This window comes from Tursiops truncatus, chromosome 3 (genome assembly GCF_011762595.2).
Source record: "Tursiops truncatus isolate mTurTru1 chromosome 3, mTurTru1.mat.Y, whole genome shotgun sequence".
NCBI lineage: Eukaryota > Metazoa > Chordata > Mammalia > Artiodactyla > Delphinidae > Tursiops > Tursiops truncatus.
In genome coordinates this window covers 135,025,896-135,044,407 of record NC_047036.1, presented here as the reverse complement: position 1 = coordinate 135,044,407, position 18,512 = coordinate 135,025,896, and the positions used below count along the sequence as shown (strand labels likewise).

Sequence of the window (18,512 nt, the reverse complement as noted above, 5' to 3'; positions counted from 1 at the left end):
CCAAGGGGTCGGAATTTTAAAATTACAGATAGTGAATAGGTCTAATTCATTTATTCATACATCCACTCACTTATTCAACAGAAGTTTATTGAGCGCCTATTCTGTGCTAGGCACTGCTGAGCCATCACAGATGTGGTCTCTGACGCTAAGGAGTTGACAGTCTAGGCCAGTCAGTAAGGGGGTTAAAAAAAATTCTGGCATCATTGCTACTCTGCGGCTGCATCGGGTGAGGATCAACCCTTCTAACTAACTCTCCCACGTGGTCCTGTCAGGTAAGTATAGGTGTGAGCGCGTGTGGCTCCTGATGTTTGGGGAGTGTGAAAGAGCACGTGTCAGAATGGCGCGTGTCACAGTGCGCATGCAGATGTCGGCGTGGTACGCGTCTCCATTGCGGCGGGAGCCCGCCTGTGTGGGCTGCGGGAGGCTTGTGTCTCCCGCCCACTTACCGGAGGCGGCGCGGGAACCACCCGGCCAGAGAGACTGCGAGTGACCGCGTGTGCGCGCGCGCGCCCGTGCGGGGGAGGGGCGCGCCGCGCTGGCAGCGCCGCGCGCAGGCGCAGAGCGCGAGAGCCCGGCCACAGCCGCCGCAGAGCGCCGGGGGCTGGAGGAGTGAACGAAAGAGGCTATGGCCGCCGCCGGCTGCTGAAGAGCTCGGCCCGCGAGCGCCTGCCGCCGCGTACGATGGTGACCGCACGGGTCGGGCCGCTGCCGCCGCCGCTGCCACCGCCTCCCAAGACGCTGCATCCAAGGCCTGGCGCGGAGGAGCCGCCGCTGTGAGCCCCGCCGTCCCGGCCCCCGCCGCCGCCGCCCGAGGAGAAGAGGAGGGCAGGCGAGAGAGCCGGGGAGTTGCGGAGTCCGTCTGTCCGCCGGCGGCGCTGCCCCGCGGGGAAGGAGGCCGCAGCCTGAGGTGACCGAGCCGTCCGCCCCGGCCGGGCCATTCCTATCCCGGTGCCCGGTCCGCATGCCACATCCTCTCTTACCCCGCTTCCCCTTCCCTCCTCCCTTCCCCCATCCAGTCGCCCGCTCTGTCCTCTTCTCCCCCTTCTCCCCTTCCCCCGTTCGCCTCCCTCCTCTTCTCCCAAGCTTCGGCGGCGTCCACATCCCCTCTTCACCCGCAGCGCCCCTCTCTCCCTCCCAACCGCCAGTCCCTCCCGCCGTCCTCCTGGCCCCCCCTTAGGCTGTCTCCGACTCTGCCCTCCCCTCCCGGGGCCCAGCTTAGAGCCCCCTTTCCCGGCTCCCGGGCCTTGTCTGCCGCGTTTCCACCCTCCACCCTCCTGGAGCTATCTCTCATCTCCCCCGGCATTCCTAAGATGCCCTCACTCCGAGCGCTCCCCCATCGCCTCTCCAGTACCCCATTTCGGGGCCTTTTGTAAGCCCCTTCCTGAGCTGCCCCTTTCCTAGCTGCTCCTTTCTAGCTCCTTTCTTCCAGTTCCCACTTCCAACTTTCCTTCTTTTTCGTTTTTGTCCGCTTTGCTCACAAGCTTCCCTCCCTCTTTTATTTCACCCTAGTCTTCTTCGGTTTACGCAGCCCCAAACTCAGCTTCTCCCCTTTCATTCGGTTTGAGGTTGTTTGGGGGTGCGGAAAGGCCTGCCAAGTCATTCTTCAATTGGGGACCCATTTGCTCTGCATCGCGTCTGTCAGTCCTTTTTTTACAGTAAAAGGGGTCCTCATCCCTTTTTGTCCCCATCGCTTACTCTCGTTTGCCATCCTTTCTGCATCCCCCTCCACTTATGCTTTTACCAACCAAGGACCCCGAGACCCTTGCCCTCCTTCATCAATGGGTCCCCTTTCTGTTCAGGGATGAAGAACTTCGCCCGTGTCTTTCTTCAGAATCATTTTGGTGCGTGGCGCGGCGGAGCCAGCACCCTTGGCCAGACAGGAGGGGAGCTCCCTGGCACGGGCCTCTCTCCTGGCAGAGTTTTTGTGGACGTAATCCCTTAGCCCCGCGGCAGCGCCTGCTTTGCAGCGAGCTGGGTTGGGGTTACTATAGTTCAAACGCAACTGAGATCAGCAGGCGTGGGGGGCGGGGGAGGAGGTGCGGGGAGAGAGGAAGGGGGCTTTGCAGTGAGAAGGCATCAAAGATTAATGGATGGCTTTGCATCTCAGTCTGCAGTAAACAGGAAACTAGTTTGAAAGGAAAGGAGAGGGACTGTGTGTCTTTATTTTTTAAAATACGGACTGTGCAGTTCTGGTGAATCTTGAATCCTGCCCAAAGGATGAGCTGTCGGTGCTGCAGTCATGACCCAGGCTGAGTGCCCAATGACAGAGATAGCAGTTTTTATTTCCTCTGTCTGGCTGCTTAAGTTGAAGGATGGCCCTTGTATTCAGAGTGGACTCCCTATCTTTGTCGATTTGGAGATGACCAGAAACCACAGAATTGCTAGTAGTTTATGTGGAAATCAGGTACATACAAAGTTAGCTAGCAATGAGTGGGAGTGGGGAGGACCAGCTATATTTAAAACGTGTGCCAATGCTTATGTAAGAAGTGCGTTCTTCTCCCTGGTATCTAAGTTTTTGGCTGAGTTTACTTATGATTTTAGGTTTTTGCTCTGCCCTCTGACATTTTCAGGGATATGGACAGCCAGAAAATCTGTCTTTCTGAAGATTGGCTTTAGCTGATGGTAGAATTTTGTTTTGTTTTTCAAATTGGATTGGACAAAGAAAGGGGATTGATGATGAATGATAGTTTTTCTTCTGTGCTGAGGGAAAAAGGTGTAAAAACTTTTGGCATTAAATTATCTAATACTCTACTGAATAATTTTAAATTGGATTATATGGCATTCTTTGTTTTGTCCAGGAGATGTGAATTCTGTTCATTTTTTGGGTAAGATAACATTTTCATTTCTTTTTCTTATTTAACATAATTCTTCAGCAGATGAGAAGAGCTATGACTTTAAAAACTTAGGTTTTTTCATATTGTTGATGATTTGTTTGATTTCTTCATATTCAAAACCAAAATGTAGTGTTTTCAGGGAAGTGTAGAATGAGGCCCCCTGTGTTTCCTAACCACAAACATGAAGGATGAACTGTGCAATGTTATACTTGTACAGGGCATTCTTGTGTTTGTAAGTAGCAATTTGCTGCTTCCAAGCCTGGGAATGTCATTTAATGAAATCGTTTGGTCCTCTTTTTGGTTAGCTTTTGTTGAGCCTTTTTTTTTTTGCCGTTATTGGAAAGAAAGGATGGATTTTTTTCTTTAAAGCTGTTTTACTGTGTAAAGCATCTATGAGTCGCATTTAGTTTTCATTACTTTCTGAGATGGTGTGGTGGAGTGTTACTTTCCCAGTTCTTTCCACATTTCAAGGAGGAAATTTAAAAATCATGCACATTTGTGACCTCCTAGAGGGGTGGGATAGGGAGGGTGGGACAGAGACGAAAGAGGGAGGAGATATGGGGATATGCGTATACGTATAACTGATTCACTTTGATATAAAGCAGAAACTGGTGCACCATTGTGGAGCACTTATACTCCAATAAAGATGTTAAAAAAAAATCATGCACAGAAAGCAAAATGTACGTAACTGCACAAGGCAGGAAGTATCTTATATATTTGGCTTTAGAGAGTGTCAGGCCTTTGAATTTTCTTTGCCTTCAGCTCTTGTGCTTATTTTTGAGGCTTATTTGGTATTGTTTTGGTTTTAAGAGAATTTTGAGCTCCCTCTGACTTAGAATATGCTCATTAGCACTAACAAATCTAAGAAAAAGATAAATTAGGCTTGAACCAAACATCTTAGTGGTATAATAATCTCTTTACCCCAGTAGAGAAGGCTCCATTTTTATTTCATGTTTTTAAGTTAGTCATTTGGCACGTGTGAGTGATTTCAGGTATCTGCAAGTAAGATATATTTCAACATTTTGTTTAGGTGTTGGTTTAGTGTGTGGTGCTGGAGTGTGGTGTATGGTATTTATCTGTGATGGTCACCACCCTATCATGTGGCACTTCTGCTGTAGAAAGGTTCAAAATGTGTTTTTTTTCCCCCCTCTTTTGTTTCCACAGCTCTTGTGGGTAACATTTTAGATTTGGTTTTCTATGTGTTAAATTTGTTTCCTCCATGTCCCTCCCTATACATGGCCAGTTTGCCAGCGATGTACTGAAATATCACTCATATACAGAAATAAATGAAACATTTAGTAAGCAATATATTTGTTATTAAAGGGGATATTTCGTTCTCTGCAGGCAGTAGAGTTTAGGGATCTGTCTTGGACGTTCTTCTGTATCAATAGCTTTAGGAACCCAAGATTTTCTTTTTATTCTTCCGTTTGTGAGGCAGAAGTAGTGGTAATTAAGAGGGAATGTATACCATTCTGATAATGGCCTTTTGTAATAGAAATATGGTCCTCTGTAAGAACTGGGAGATTTTTTCCTTAGCATTTCAAATTTTGATTTCTAATGCAAGATTGGTTTAAATTTTTTCTTTACCCCTGTAAGAGCTACAATAAATAGTGAAGTGGGCACAGTTAAAAATAACGAAAACATTAAAAACGTACAAAGGCTCTAAGTCAGATGAAATACATATGGACCACGAATATTTAAAATTTATGTATGTATGTATGTATGTATTTATGGCTGCGTTGGCTCTTCGTTGCTGCGCGCGGGCTTTCTCTAGTTGCAATGAGTGGGGTCTACTCTTTGTTGCGGTGTGCAGGCTTCTCATTGCGGTGGCTTCTCTTGTTGCGGAGCATGGTCTCTAGGGCTGCGGGCTTCAGCAGTTGTGGCTTGCGGGCTCTAGAGCGCAGGCTCAGTAGTTGTGGCACGTGGGCTTAGTTGCTCCGTGGCATGTGGGATCTTCCCAGACTAGGGCTCAAACCTGTGTCCCCTGCATTGGCAGGTGGATTCTTAACCACTGCGCCACCAGCAAAGTCCTGGACCACAAATATTAACTCAGTAATTGTCTCTTTTTGTTGTTGTTGTTACTTACAAAAGCAGTAGTGATTTATATTGGATTCTAGAATATGGAAAAATACTTTTCCATTATAGAATAAAGCCTGTCAGTGATATTTTTACCTAGGTCCAGTCACACTGGTGACTGGTGGTTTGTGAGAAAAATCTATCATTTGTGTATTTTGTTTTTGTTTTTTGCGGTACGCGGGCTTCTCACCGCTGTGGCCTCTCCCGTTGTGGAGCACAGGCTCCGGACGCACAGGCTCAGCAGCCACGGCTCACAGGCCCAGCCGCTCCGTGGCATGTGGGATCTTCCCAGACCGGGGCACGAACCTGTGTCCCCTGCATCGGCAGGCGGACTCTCAACCACCGCGCCACCAGGGAAGCCCCATTTGTGTACTTTGAAATGAACTCCAAGAGTGCATTCAGTTATCAGTTTGACCACCAGAGTAAGTAGTTACTTTCTGTGTATTTCCTTAAGTCATCTAGTTAGCTTAGGCACATTACATTACACTTTTTACCAAGAATTTATTTTTTCAAGTTGGCTGCTCCCCACCAAATAATACATGGGTATACTGAAACATTTGGCAAACAGAAAAAGATAGAGGGAAATAAAAACCACGCCAGGGCCACTGTTGGAAGGCTGTTAATGTGAATATTTTGGTGTATTTCTTCCCAGAATATATATTTTTTTCTTTATGATATCATGAGCTTTGAGAAATTTAGGTTCCTAAATGGCATAATTTGTAATAAATGTTGATTAGAGATTTTATTTCTCAGTGCTTTTTTCTCCTTAGGACACAGCTATTTGGTTGTGATTCTCTCACAATATTATCTTTTTCTTATGTAGGAAAATTATTAAAGCAGTCTTGTTCTTTTAAAGTAATCAGAATTATAGTTCTTATTTATAAAAATGTTAATTCTACATTATTGATAGGATATACATAACATTTGGGTAGTGGGAATGATATATAATAAATCAGTTTTTAAGTGATTGAAAAACTTATATTAATCGTTTGCTAAGTTGAGCTGCCTTTTTTTCCCCCAGCTATCTGAGCTAGGAAGCTATGAAAATTAGAGGGTGAAATGGAAATACTGACAAATATTTAACCATAGCATAGTAATCTGTCACTATAATTTTCTTCAGAAATCAATGTTTTCATTTGTCCTGTAGTGTCTGAAATTACTGCCAAAGCTAGAAGTGTGTTTTGCTTTCTCAGCAAAGTTCTTAAAAGAATATTGTCAGAGCCAACAATCTAGAATTATCATTAGTCCTAAAATTGTCCTTTACCACTTTAGTTTGTTCTGTTCTCTTGTCTATAATTCCTTGGATTAATTTGCATCTGTATCATATAAAGCAGTATTACGCCAAATTGTCCTTTTAAATAGTAGATTGTCTGGGAGATCCTTCATTTCCTTTCTTTTTTTTTCTTCTCCCCATTCCACCACTAGTAATCAACAGCTAAGCAAAGACACAGGCTGCAGACTCACAATGCCTGACTTCTTCCATGTGCCAGCATGTTGGTGTGTCAGGGGAAGAATTTAATGAGCTTTTTCCTACTTTGAAGGCAGATTGTGGGAATTTCAGACTAAGAATTTAATTTTAATGATTCAAGGAAACAATATTGCAAATAATGTTATCTTTACCTATATCATGAGTTCTCTGAACTGTATCTATATCATGTAAATTCAGTACTTCAGTTTTGATTTTAAGTAATAAGGAAAAGGATAGACGAGAAGCTGTGTGCTAAATGTGCAATCATGAAATGCTTGTTGAGTAACTTAGGCTTTTTCATGTAATAACTATTTAAAATTTGCCCTCTTTTTTAAAAGCTGCATAAATCTCAAAGATCTTTATAGGAGTGAATTTTTCTTTTCAAGGTAATTGGACAAAGGTTACAGTATTCTTATAGGGTGTTTTGTTAAATGCCTAAATTTGGAATTAGGAGCTTTTTTTTGACCATGCCGCGCAGCTTATGGGATTTATTTATTTATTTATTTATTTTTGGCTGCGTTGGGTCTTCGTTGCTGTGCACAGTCTTTCTCTAGTTGCGGCGAGCGAGGGCTGCTCTTTGTTGTGGCGCGCGGGCTTCTCGCTGTGGTGGCTTCTCTTGTTATGGAGCACGGGCTCTAGGAGCACTGGCTTCAGTAGTTGTGGCACGCAGGGTCAGGAGTTGTGGTGCGCAAGGTCAGGAGTTGTGGCGCACGGGCTTAGTTGCTCTGCGGCATGTGGGATCTTCCTGGACCAGGGCTCAAACCCATGTCCCCTGCATTGGCAGATGGATTCTTAACCACTGCGCCACCAGGGAAGCCCAGGAGCTTTTTATAAACACATTTTGAGGTCTGAACATTTCATCAGAGTCTTAAAGTTGAGCAGACCTGAGAGAGTCCATGTGAAAACACAATACAAAGCTTATTTCCTAAATATCTAGAAGTAGTAGATGTGTCTAAGGAGCTTTTTTTACATTGTAACATAGTTTTTGTGTAGTATGTGAGAATCCATTAGATTGATAAGAGGATATCTGAAAGCTATTTGAGGTGACTTATTTTTATATATTGTATCTCCTGAATTTTAGGTCTGCTCCAAGAAAAAAACATGGCTGCAAAGGAGAAACTGGAGGCAGTGTTAAATGTGGCCCTGCGGGTGCCAAGCATCATGCTGTTGGATGTCCTGTACAGATGGGATGTCAGCTCCTTCTTCCAGCAGATCCAGAGGAGTAGCCTCAATAACAATCCTCTTTTCCAGTATAAGTATTTGGCTCTTAATATGCATTATGTAGGTAAGTGTCTACAGCATCTTTCTTAAGCTTCTAGTGAGCATTCTGATTTATTTTATGTCTTTGAATATTCTTAAATTTGGGTAAAATGAAGTCCTTTTACATTGAGATGACAGTAATATAGTCGATGAGTATGAATCTTGTTTATAGTCTTATTTGTCTTACAACTGCACATGAATTATTAGGGGTAGAGGAAAACAGATAGTGTTGGATTTTACTGTATGAAACTAGAAGGCAGAAGAAAACATTTTATTTTTTAATTTATTTTTTTCTTCTAGGTTTATAAGATATAATTGATGTACATAGAAGAAAACATTTTAGATTTTAATATGAATAAAATAAATAACAGGAAATACCTTTCCAGGCATTTGGCCTGTTCTAATTTGTCATTATTTTGGGGTTTGGTAGTAATTCAGAAAGTAAGCTTTTTAAAATGCAGTATTTTTATTGTTCTAAAACATTAGTATCATTTGAAGATAAAGTATTCATTTCAGTTAAATGAAATATGGAAAATGATATTATAATATTAAAGTACTCCTTGAAATATAATTGATATGATTTGGAGTTAGTGGTAGAAATAATGTGGAAAGAAATTAGAGTTAAAGGTTAAAGAAATTAAAGTCAAGAGATACAGGCAGGAAGCAGATAAAATCCATCTAGAATAAAAGTCATGATTCTTAATTTTTAGGTTAGTTTTTGTTTTATATGTAATGATAGTAACAATATATTTTCATTTAACATTGCTGTTTTATAATTCAAGATGTGGTGTGAATGATGTACTGTAGTGGTTTTATTAATATTTTTATTATTAGAATTGTCAGCAAGTATATCTTTTTAAAATTTGTGAAGGTTATCTTTATAAAATTGTTAAGGGTTGTCCTGTCTCTATGAGACTTATTTTAATCTATAAAAGAACTTTCTGCGTTTCAGAGCTTAGCCCTGAGAACCCCTTACAGCTCTAAGAGATTACCAAGTAAGCCATTGTGGGAAGGAGTATGGTATAGTAGAAAAGACAGTGCACGAGAGGCAGAACATCTGGGTACAATAAACTCATCTCTGTTAGTTGGCACTACCTTGGGAAAGTCTCTGAAATGAGAAGGTTCTTTTATGCTGCAAAACACTAATTCTCAGCCCTTTATTCAAGGCTTGTATGTTAGCCAATATATGGAAAATAATTCCAGTCTGTAGTAGAACAGTTGGGTACTTGGCTTAGAGTTTTAGCTTGATCAGCTAAAGTAATTCGTACTGTGGTTTTAAAAATGTGGTTATCGGGGCTTCCCTGGTGGCGCAGTGGTTGAGAGTCCGCCTGCCAATGCAGGAGACACGGGTTCGTGCCCCGGTCCGGGAGGATCCCATATGCCACAGGGCGGCTGGGCCCGTGAGCCATGGCCGCTGAGGTTGTGCGTCCGGAGCCTGTACTCCACAATGGGAGAGGCCACAACAGTGAGAGGCTCGCGTACCGCAAAAAAAAAAAAAAAAAAAAATGTGGTTATCATATGTATTATTTCTGAATAGATTGAAATATTTATTATAAAAACAGCTGCCTAATAACCAGAAACATCAATTGCAGAAATTGTATGGGTCCTAGTACAGTTGTAGTTCATACTCACCAGCTTATAACTTTGGGAACTCAACTGAGCCGTCTTTTTTTTTTTAAGAATTTATTATTTATTTATTTATTTAAAAATACAGTTCTATGCAAATAAAAACAAAGGACAGATCATTGGAATTTCTGCCCTCCTTAAGGAAAGACATCAATACTTTTACAAGCTTAGCCTCATTCAGATAGAATTTGGAGGCTTTCAGTCGTCTTTTATTCTTATTTATTTATTTATTTTTCGTTGCTGCCTGTGGGGTTTCCCTAATTGCGGAGAGCAGGGGCTACTCTTCCCTTGCGATGTGCGGGCTTCTCATTGCGGTGGCTTCTCCTGTTGCGGAGCACGGGCTCTAGGTGCACAGGCTCAGTAGTTGTGACACACGGGCTTAGTTGCTCCACGGCATGTGGGGTCTTCCTGGACCAGGGCTCAAACCCGTGTCCCCTGCATTGGCAGGCGGATTCTTAACCACTGCACCACCAGGGACGCCCCAATTGAGCCTCCTTAAATACATTTAATTACATGGTATGGTGGAGTAAGCTCAGTGATTACATGAGTAGATATTTTCAGCTTGAACAGTTTTTTGGTTAGAGTAACCTCTGTGTCAGTATTATGTAGTGTTTATGTAATGTTCCAGTTTACAGAATTTCACCCTTAAATAAATTTTTTAAATTGGTAGTTTATGGTTCATAAACCAAAAAGCATAAAAGGTACACAGTGAAAAGTGCCTTCCTCCTATCTCTGTTCCTCATCCACTAAGTTCTCACTTTGAGTCCCAACAAGTAGCTCTTTTTATTTCCTTGTGTATAATTCTATGGATATTTTTATGCATGTATAAGTAAATATAAAGATATATTGGTATATAAATGTAAGTATAATATAGAAGTACAAATGTATATATTTCCCTTTTTAGTACAGATGATAGCATAATACTACTCTTCTGAAACTTTTAACTTAATGATGTATCATAGAGCCATAACTGCTGTTTTTAGATATTTACTGTTTTTTTACGTTGACACTATCTGTTCTGCCAAATCTTAAGATTCTGATTAACTGTTGAGGCCTCACTCTCCCCCCAGCCCTCCAATTCTGTTTCATAGTGGCATAATACCCTTGTATGGCTGTACCGTAATTTATTGCACGAATTACTTCATTGGAGGACGTTTTAGATAGCTTCTGTCTTCTGCTGTTTCATTCAGTGTTGTACTAAATAATTTTGTATAGCCATCATTTCAACAGGTGCAAATATAGCCTTGGGATAAGTTATTAGAAGTGAAACTGCCGGGTTAAAGAGTATATATACATTTGTACTATTGACTGATACTGCTCTCCATAGGATTTTACTATTTTGTACCTCCACAAATGGTGGATGAGAGTTCCTGAAATCCTACATCCTTATCAAAACAGAGTTATCAAACTTTAGTATTTGGCTGCTCAGTAAGTGAAAAATGGTTGTTTTTTAATGTAGTATTAATTTGTATTTCTCTTATGAGTGAGATTGAATTTATTCACGTGTTTTAAAAAAACGTATTTCCTCCTCTGAGAGTTGTCAGTACATGTCCCTTGCTCACTTTTCTATGGGTTTGTTAGCCTTTTCGTACCAATTTATGGGAGTTTGGTATAAGGGAAATAAACCCTGTGTGATGAGTTGGAATTATATTTTCCAATTTCAGTTCTCTTGATTTTGCTTAAGATTTTTTTGACATGCAGAATTTATTTTATGTGATTGAATTTATCATTTTTTTTCTGTAGCTTTAGGATTTTGAATCAATTTAAAAAAGCCTTTTCTGTTTTTGAGTTTATAAAGAATTGTCATGTTTTATTGCATTATTTTTGTTTTTACATTTAAGTCTTTTGCTCCATTTAGAATTTATCTGCTTGTACAGTGTGTTTTATTCCATTTCTAAACATGTTTCTGTTTTTTTAGTTTCTTATTATTGAGGATTTAGATTATATTTTACTGTCTGATAGAATTAGTCTCTTCATTTTTCTTTATTTCCCTCTCTGAGTTTTTTTGTTATTATTAGTTTTCTATATAAACTTCAGAATTATCTAATCTTGTTCCAAAAACAACCCTGTTGACCTCTTTGCTGAGATTGCAAACTATTAAAATTTTAAGTTAGGATGAAGAGAGAACTTAAGGATGCTAACTCTTCCTTAACACAGAGAGACTTGCTATGTTCAGATTTCTTCTGAGTCCTTCTGGGGTGTTTTAAAGTTTCCTTTATATAGGTCTTAGGCTTATCGTTAAGTTTGTTCCTAGGTATTTTATCTTTTTTATTACTATTATAAGTTTTTTTCCCCTTTATAGCCTCTAATTGTTTGTTATTAAGAGCTTAAAAATCAAGGTGACCAGTGTTAATGTTTGTGCTTATGGAGTATAATTGTACCTTTGAACTTAGAAGCTTTCCAGTGTTGGTTCTGTCTGAGAACAACAAAGAAAAGTGACTGTCCAGATGTAATTGGTGGAATGTTAATTATAGAACTGTTTTGCAGCATATGAGATATAAAAAGGGGAATAGAAATAATATTGAAAAGGAAGAATGGGGCCATTTGTGAAAAGCCCTGAATACAGATGTTAGGTATTGCGCTTAATCTGGTAGCTAATGATGGGTCAGTAAGGAATTTAGAGCAGGTGAGCTGCATCTTAAAATTGATTAGGCAATGTTGTATAGGGTAATGGGTTGGGGAGGGGAGAAACTGGAGGTAAGAAGACCAATTAGGATTTTAGGCAAGAGGTAATGAGAGCCAGAGCTAGCATGGTAGCAATAGCAAAGGAAAGAGTGGATGTGAGAATAGTTCTGTTGTAACTGCAGTCACTAAAATCATTAGTGACCTAACATGTAAAACTCAGACTTCATTTATATCCCTATTCTGCAGACCTTTCCATGTTTGTGAAGCTGTTGACCACTTTCTCTTTCTTAAAAATATTTCTGGATTCTTCTAACTTATTGACCATTCCTTCTGACTCTTTTGCTGTATTTTTTTCTTTGGACTTCTTTAGTCTTGATATTCCAGAATTTGTGTTTAATTTTCATCTTCTGTTGTTTGGGTGATTTCACATAGTTTTGGCTACAAATCTCTATCTACATTTTTCACAGCTTTTTTGAGCACCTTAGTCTATGGTAGTGTTCCTCCTCTTTGATCCCACGGTATCCAGTTCGTACCTCCACCATAGCACTTATTGTGCTGAATTCTAAGGGTCCATATGCTCATCTATCTTCCTAACTAGACTGTTAACTCCTTTAAGGTAGGATTGGGGTTGTCTGTCTATCTCAGTATTCCCAGTACTGAGCTAGTGCCTGATGCTGAATAAATGAATTTCTAACTACCGTTAGATATCTCCACCTAAATATTCTACAGACACCTCAACTTATTACTGAACTCATCATCTTTACTTCAACTCAATCCTCTTCCTTCTTGTGTATTTCCTGTCTTAATAGCAAAGCCATCCTCTCAATTATCTAAGCTAAAAACATCAGAACCATCTTCACTTCCTTGTTCTCAACCACTCACCAGTAGATCACCACTAAGACCTATTTGAATATGTATCTCATAGCTGACCCTGCCAACTCTATATTCAAAGCTACTGTTTTATTCCATGTCCTCATTTTTTCCCCCACTGCTAAAATAATCCTTTAAATAGCAGAAATTTCTATATTTTGTTAGGAAGATTCATCAATGTTATTTTAAGCAGGTCATCATTTTTAAATACTGCCAGTCTTGCTTTTTAATTATGCATTACTGTTGGGTTAGCTTCATCATTATCAATTTAGTTTGTTGTGTTCTGTTTGGATAATCCTGTAGCATGAATAGTGATGCATATTTGCATCAGCAGTAGTTTTGTATTTTTCAAATAATTAGATTATGTATACAGTTGACCCTTGAACTGTGCAGGTCCACTTATATGTGGATTTTTTCAATAGATACGTACTACAGTACTACATGATCCACAGTTGGTTAAATCCGTGGGTGTGGAACTGTGGATACAGTGGGCCAACTGTAAAGTTACACTCAGGTTTTCTACTGAAGAGGAGGGGGAGGGGTTGGTGCTCCTAACCCCGGCATTGTTCAAGGATCAACTGTTTATTGTAGTTCAGATGATTTATTCCTACTGCTCTTATATCAGCATAAGTATTCATAATCTCTCAAAAATCTTCTTGTGTGATATATTTTATTATCACAGAATTATTTTTTCACTGGATTGTGAAAATGGGGGTATAGGTGAGCCACAGGGTTTTTGTTGTTTTTTGTTTTCTTACCTCACCAAAATGGTATCTAAAGGATCTGAGAACATTAGCCCAGGCTAAGCTCCTTATTATCATATTTTAGTCTTTATACTGAGGCTTTAGCCACCAGTTCTATCAGCATCATCTCCCAGTACCCTCCCAATACTCTTTCTGTTTACACCAGAATTTAGTCTAGCCTATAGAATTTACTGTCTCCTGAAAATATCCTTCGTGCTTTCATGGCTTTTGGACCTGCTGTGTTCTTTTTTCTTAGAATGTTTCCCCCTTTTCTTAGCCTAGTAAAGATCCTTTCATTCTTTGAGGTCCAGGTCAAACTTAATCACTTAACCATAGCCCTTCTAATTTTTGTTTAATAGAGCACCAGTAATGTATCATACTTTTGTTCTTGTTTGTTTTTTCACTAGACTGTGAATCTTTTTATTTTTTCTTTGGATTTTCCATGTCTAGGAATGCATATGGATCATACTTTACACATAATAATGTTGGTTGAATGACTGAATAATTGAAAGAATGAATGAAATGAGTATGTTCGATCTAGATGATCTAGAGCTCATTTTATGAGAGGTGCTGGAGAAGGGAAAGATAATATATGGAAAGGAAAATGATAGTTCATTAAAAGTCAAGAATTTAAGGAAACGTTTCATGCAATAGACTGATTAGAAAATCCTTCAGCCACAAACAGTAAAAATGCTTGCTAGATATAATAAATATCCTTTTAAATACTTCTAAGGTCCTGTGAGATAGGGATTAACATAATTATTTTGGGGAAATTATTTTAAGAAGTGAAAAGCAAATAGAAATATATATCTCTGGCTTCTGCTGGGTTGTTCTTGAAGTTAGGATGTGTGGGAAGTCTGTAGTCTCTAGCACCACTCCTGTTTGTTTAGCTTTAAGTATGATCGATTCAGCCTGAGCGAGACATTAGGTGCTAAGAAGGGACATCTGTGCCCTAATAAAGACTCATTCATAAGGGGAAAATAAACTAGGATCAGATTTTTGCAAGACATAGAATGTTACACTGAGAGGTTCAATACTTTTGAAGGTTTTAGAGCAAGAGGGTTGTGTCAATGAAAGTGATAGTTTTGGGACTATTACCCTGGTAACAAAGCATAGGATGGATAAGGATGGGAAGAGACAAAGAAAAATAGCAATTAGTATCAATAAATTATGACATTACAGAGCGGATTAAGATGGGGCATAGGGTCTGGAAAGGAGGGGTAACGTAAGAGATCTGTTGAGGAAGACTCAGTGGGACTGGGTGATAACAGGGGACTCAGGTTTGAGTCAGAGTGAATGGGATTTAGGAGAGTGAAAGAGGGTGAGGTGAGCTAGCTTGTTGAGGGAGGAGGATTTGTACTCATTGTATATGAGGACATTTAAGTGGAGTATATCTCAGGCATCATGAGCTACGAGATGTCTACTTAGAATAGGAAATGATTAAAGGTTTTTTGCTTATGTAGTGGGTTCTCAGAACTATCGTGTCATCTGGAATGGTATATTTGAAACAAGAAAATAGATTCTTTGAGCTAGATACTTTATATAGAGAATAGAAGTTGTTCAGGAACTAAATTTTCTATGTTCACTTGAGAGGGTGAAAAGAAAGTAGAGAGAAGGATTTAGAGAGTAAAAGGAAATCCACGTCACAGAGCCAGAGAATAAGTTTTTTGTTTTTTTTTTTTTTAAATGAAAGCTTATTTATTTATTTATGGCTGTGTTGGGTCTTCGTTTCTGTGCGAGGGCTTTCTCTAGTTTTGGCAAGCGGGGGCCACTCTTAATCGTGGTGAGTGGGCCTCTCACTGTCGCCGCCTCTCATGTTTCAGAGCACAAGCTCCAGACGCGCCGGCTCAGTAGTTGTGGCTCACAGGCCCAGTTGCTCCGCAGCATTTGGGATCTTCCCAGACCAGGGCTCGAACCCGTGTCCCCTGCGTTGGCAGGCAGATTCTCAACCACTGCGCCACCAGGGAAGCCCTAGAGAATAAGTTTTGAGGTCAGTTGCTTCAGATGCTGGGACAAGGATTAAACTTGAGTCTTAGATTTGTCAAGTAGGTAATTGTTGACTTTCAAGTTTCTTTAGAGAAAAGAAAAGGGGATTTGTAGAGGATCTAAGATTGTAAAGGGTAAAGAGGGAATAATAGTTAGAAAATAGAGGCTTTGGTACAGATAATTTATAACATTTGTCAGTGGAATGAGAAAAATAGGTAACAGGAAAAGGAGAAATCTGTGGAGAGAAGTTTTTCTTTAAGACTAGGGAGAAGAGCCCTGCACATCCTTTGAAAAGAGAGGTGAGGATGGTGTCAGGGGAATGATTGAAGATATAGGAGGTAGAGGGTCCTTCGGAGTTGGAAAAATAAAATCTGAGTCAGAGAAGGCGCAGTCATAGAGAGAGACAGTAAGACACTCAGTTCTTCTTGGACTAGAGAATGAGAGAAATGGCATAGAAGAAATAAGGAGACAAGGAAAGGTAGATGATGGAGTAATCCTCTTGTACCTTTGGGTGATATATGTGATTATAAAGTAGAAAAATCTACAAAGGAAGTGAAAAATGCTTTATATTTTTAATAGAAAAATCCATACTGATTTTGCTGTCCTAAACTTGCTTTGGTAGTGAAGTAAAAAAGCTCAAAGTTGTTGAAACCTAATTGGGAAGTAATTTACTTCAGGCTCTTTTTATTATTGTAATTAACTGGAAGACTAAATTAGAATCGAATTTTATTTGTATTTCTCTTAACTTCTACTACAGGTTATATCTTAAGTGTTGTGCTACTAACCTTGCCCAGGCAGCATCTGGTTCAGCTTTACTTATATGTTTTGACTGCCCTGCTCCTCTATGCTGGACATCAAATCTCCAGGTAAGAATGTGAGCCATTTTTGAAATGTATGACTGAATTTAAAGTTTTCCTTTACCAGTAAAATACTTTTCATGAACACTGTTAAGAAACTGAGGCTTTGGTAGGTATCCAAAACAGATTTTTATTTTTGATACTTGTTTTCTAAATGAATATTATCATACAGGATTAATAGCTGGGGTTATGTCTCAAAATTTTTTTCTGCTTTTACAAACAGTCTTACTATGAAATGGACCTTAAGGGTATGTTTACAAAGATACCCATGAGCTTTTCTTTATTACCTGAGAAAAGAATATCCAAAGACAGGCTATAGGAACTATTTAACAATTATGGACTTCATTACTGTCATCATTTTAGGAAGTCGGTTTATGATGCATGAGTTATCAGCGTAAGGTGCAACCATGTATATAGTGGATGATTGATATAAATTATTTCATGAGGTTAATTGTATAGCTCAGAACTTCTGCCTCTTTAGAAGTATTGTCTGTTTGTCTTGGTCTGCTGGTCCTAAATTTTAAGACTCTGGTCTGCCAATGAATATGAGCTTCTTACTTTGAAACAATATTAAAATTGTTAATATTGTTAACAGTAAATGTAATGGGGTAGAATAAGTTTTGTGGGTACAATACTTCTTTTGTTTTGATTGAAATGTATAACTGTAACAAAATGTACTCCCAGTTCTAAGAAGAGTGGCAGTTACTTTGCATATATAACAAGATATAATTTTCTAGAGGTTTGAAACACAGATTTTGGTGTACGTTTGAAATTTAATCTTAGAAATAGCACTTTTGTATTACTAGAATTGAATGGTTGACTTTTAAAAAACCTTTTTCCCCCTGATTATAAAATTATACTGTTCGCTGTAGGCAGTTTTTGGGAAATATAGAAAATTTAAAGGCAGTAGCAATCACCTGAAATTATGCCACCCTGAGATAGACCTGTTAAGATTCTGTTATTTCCTTCCAGTTTTTTAATACCTTCTACTTTTCACCACTTCATTGGGTACAAAAGAGTGACAATTACTAACAGTCACTGACTCTTGGTCCCTCTTGCTGAAGCAGGACCGCCATCTTCCTTATTTCATCTAGTTATTTCCTGAAGTCCCCCAAATATTTCCCAGAAACTCAGTCTTCTCAGATTCCTCTCCTCTGTTCCTATCTGGTTGATTTCCTCTGCTCAAAATGGTACCTGGAGGGTGGCATCTTACTCTTTAACTTCTGCGGCTATCCTTGCCCAGGGTATGTTCTTGGATGTCAGAATTGCAAAATATGGAGCTGCAAGAGCAGTGCTGCGTGTTTGTAATTGTCACAGTGTTTCAAATCAAGCTGCTTTACTCTCGGCTTTTCTAATTTCGTGTCACACAAGTATGTCCCTGTTTCTTAGCCTCCTTCACAGGACCAACTTGAGCCTTTTCCTTTAGCATCTTTCTCCATAGAGCCTAGACTAGGAGTCCAAGGGCCAGCACTGATTCAGACAACAGGATATCCTTCCCATTCCAGGACCACCGGCCCCAAACCCTGACACAGTCTGTTCCTGTGGCCTTACCCAGACACTTCTGAATCTCAGCTCAAGCTGGAGACACTAACCTATCTTAACTTATTCATTTTTAAATAAAAATGGTTTCTACGGAGTATAATGCAGTAGTTAGAGTATGGGCTCCTTAGTCACCATTTTAGTGTGTAAAATGAGTGTTTGGGCACCTAAGAATGACATATCTTTTGGAAGAACGGATGGGGATTGGATAGGTTCAAATCCATGTTTCTCATTTACTGCTCTGTAACCTTAGTGTCACTTATCAGAAAGGTACATCTCAGTTTCTTCACCTGTAAAATGCTGATAATATTTTAAGGGGCTATTATAAAGATTCATTAAGATTAAGCATGTAGGGCTTCCCTGGTGGCGCAGTGGTTGAGAGTCCGCCTGCCGATGCAGGGGACATGGGTTCGTGCCCCGGTCTGGGAAGATCCCACATGTTGCGGAGCGGCTGGGCCCGCGAGCCATGGCCGCTGAGCCTGTGTGTCCGGAGCCTGTGCTCCACAACGGGAGAGGCCACAACAGTGAGAGGCCCGCATACCGCAAAAAAAAAATTTCTGACGCATCATAGTGCTCAGTGAATTTTAACTTCCTTATGTCTTGCTTTTATTATGCGGCGATGTTTTGT

The 18,512-nt window shown here is 40.0% G+C and overlaps 1 protein-coding gene across 3 annotated transcripts in view; it reads left to right on the top strand.

Annotated features, from left to right (window-relative positions):
- The first annotated feature begins 577 nt into the window (after window positions 1-577).
- Window positions 578-18,512, top strand: part of RNF145 (ring finger protein 145) — a 65,609-nt gene continuing 47,674 nt past the window's right edge. For 2 of the 3 annotated variants that reach the window (XM_019945184.3, XM_019945177.3), the window contains exon 1: window positions 16,246-16,354. Coding sequence is in view for 1 of the 3 variants with exons in the window: in XM_019945168.3 (XP_019800727.1) it covers window positions 7,480-7,663; window positions 16,246-16,354 (293 nt within the window). In the remaining 2 variants the exon portion in view is untranslated. Of the gene's footprint in view, window positions 908-7,459; window positions 7,664-16,245; window positions 16,355-18,512 lie in introns of those variants that run through there. The other variant, XM_019945168.3, reaches the window with a different exon arrangement.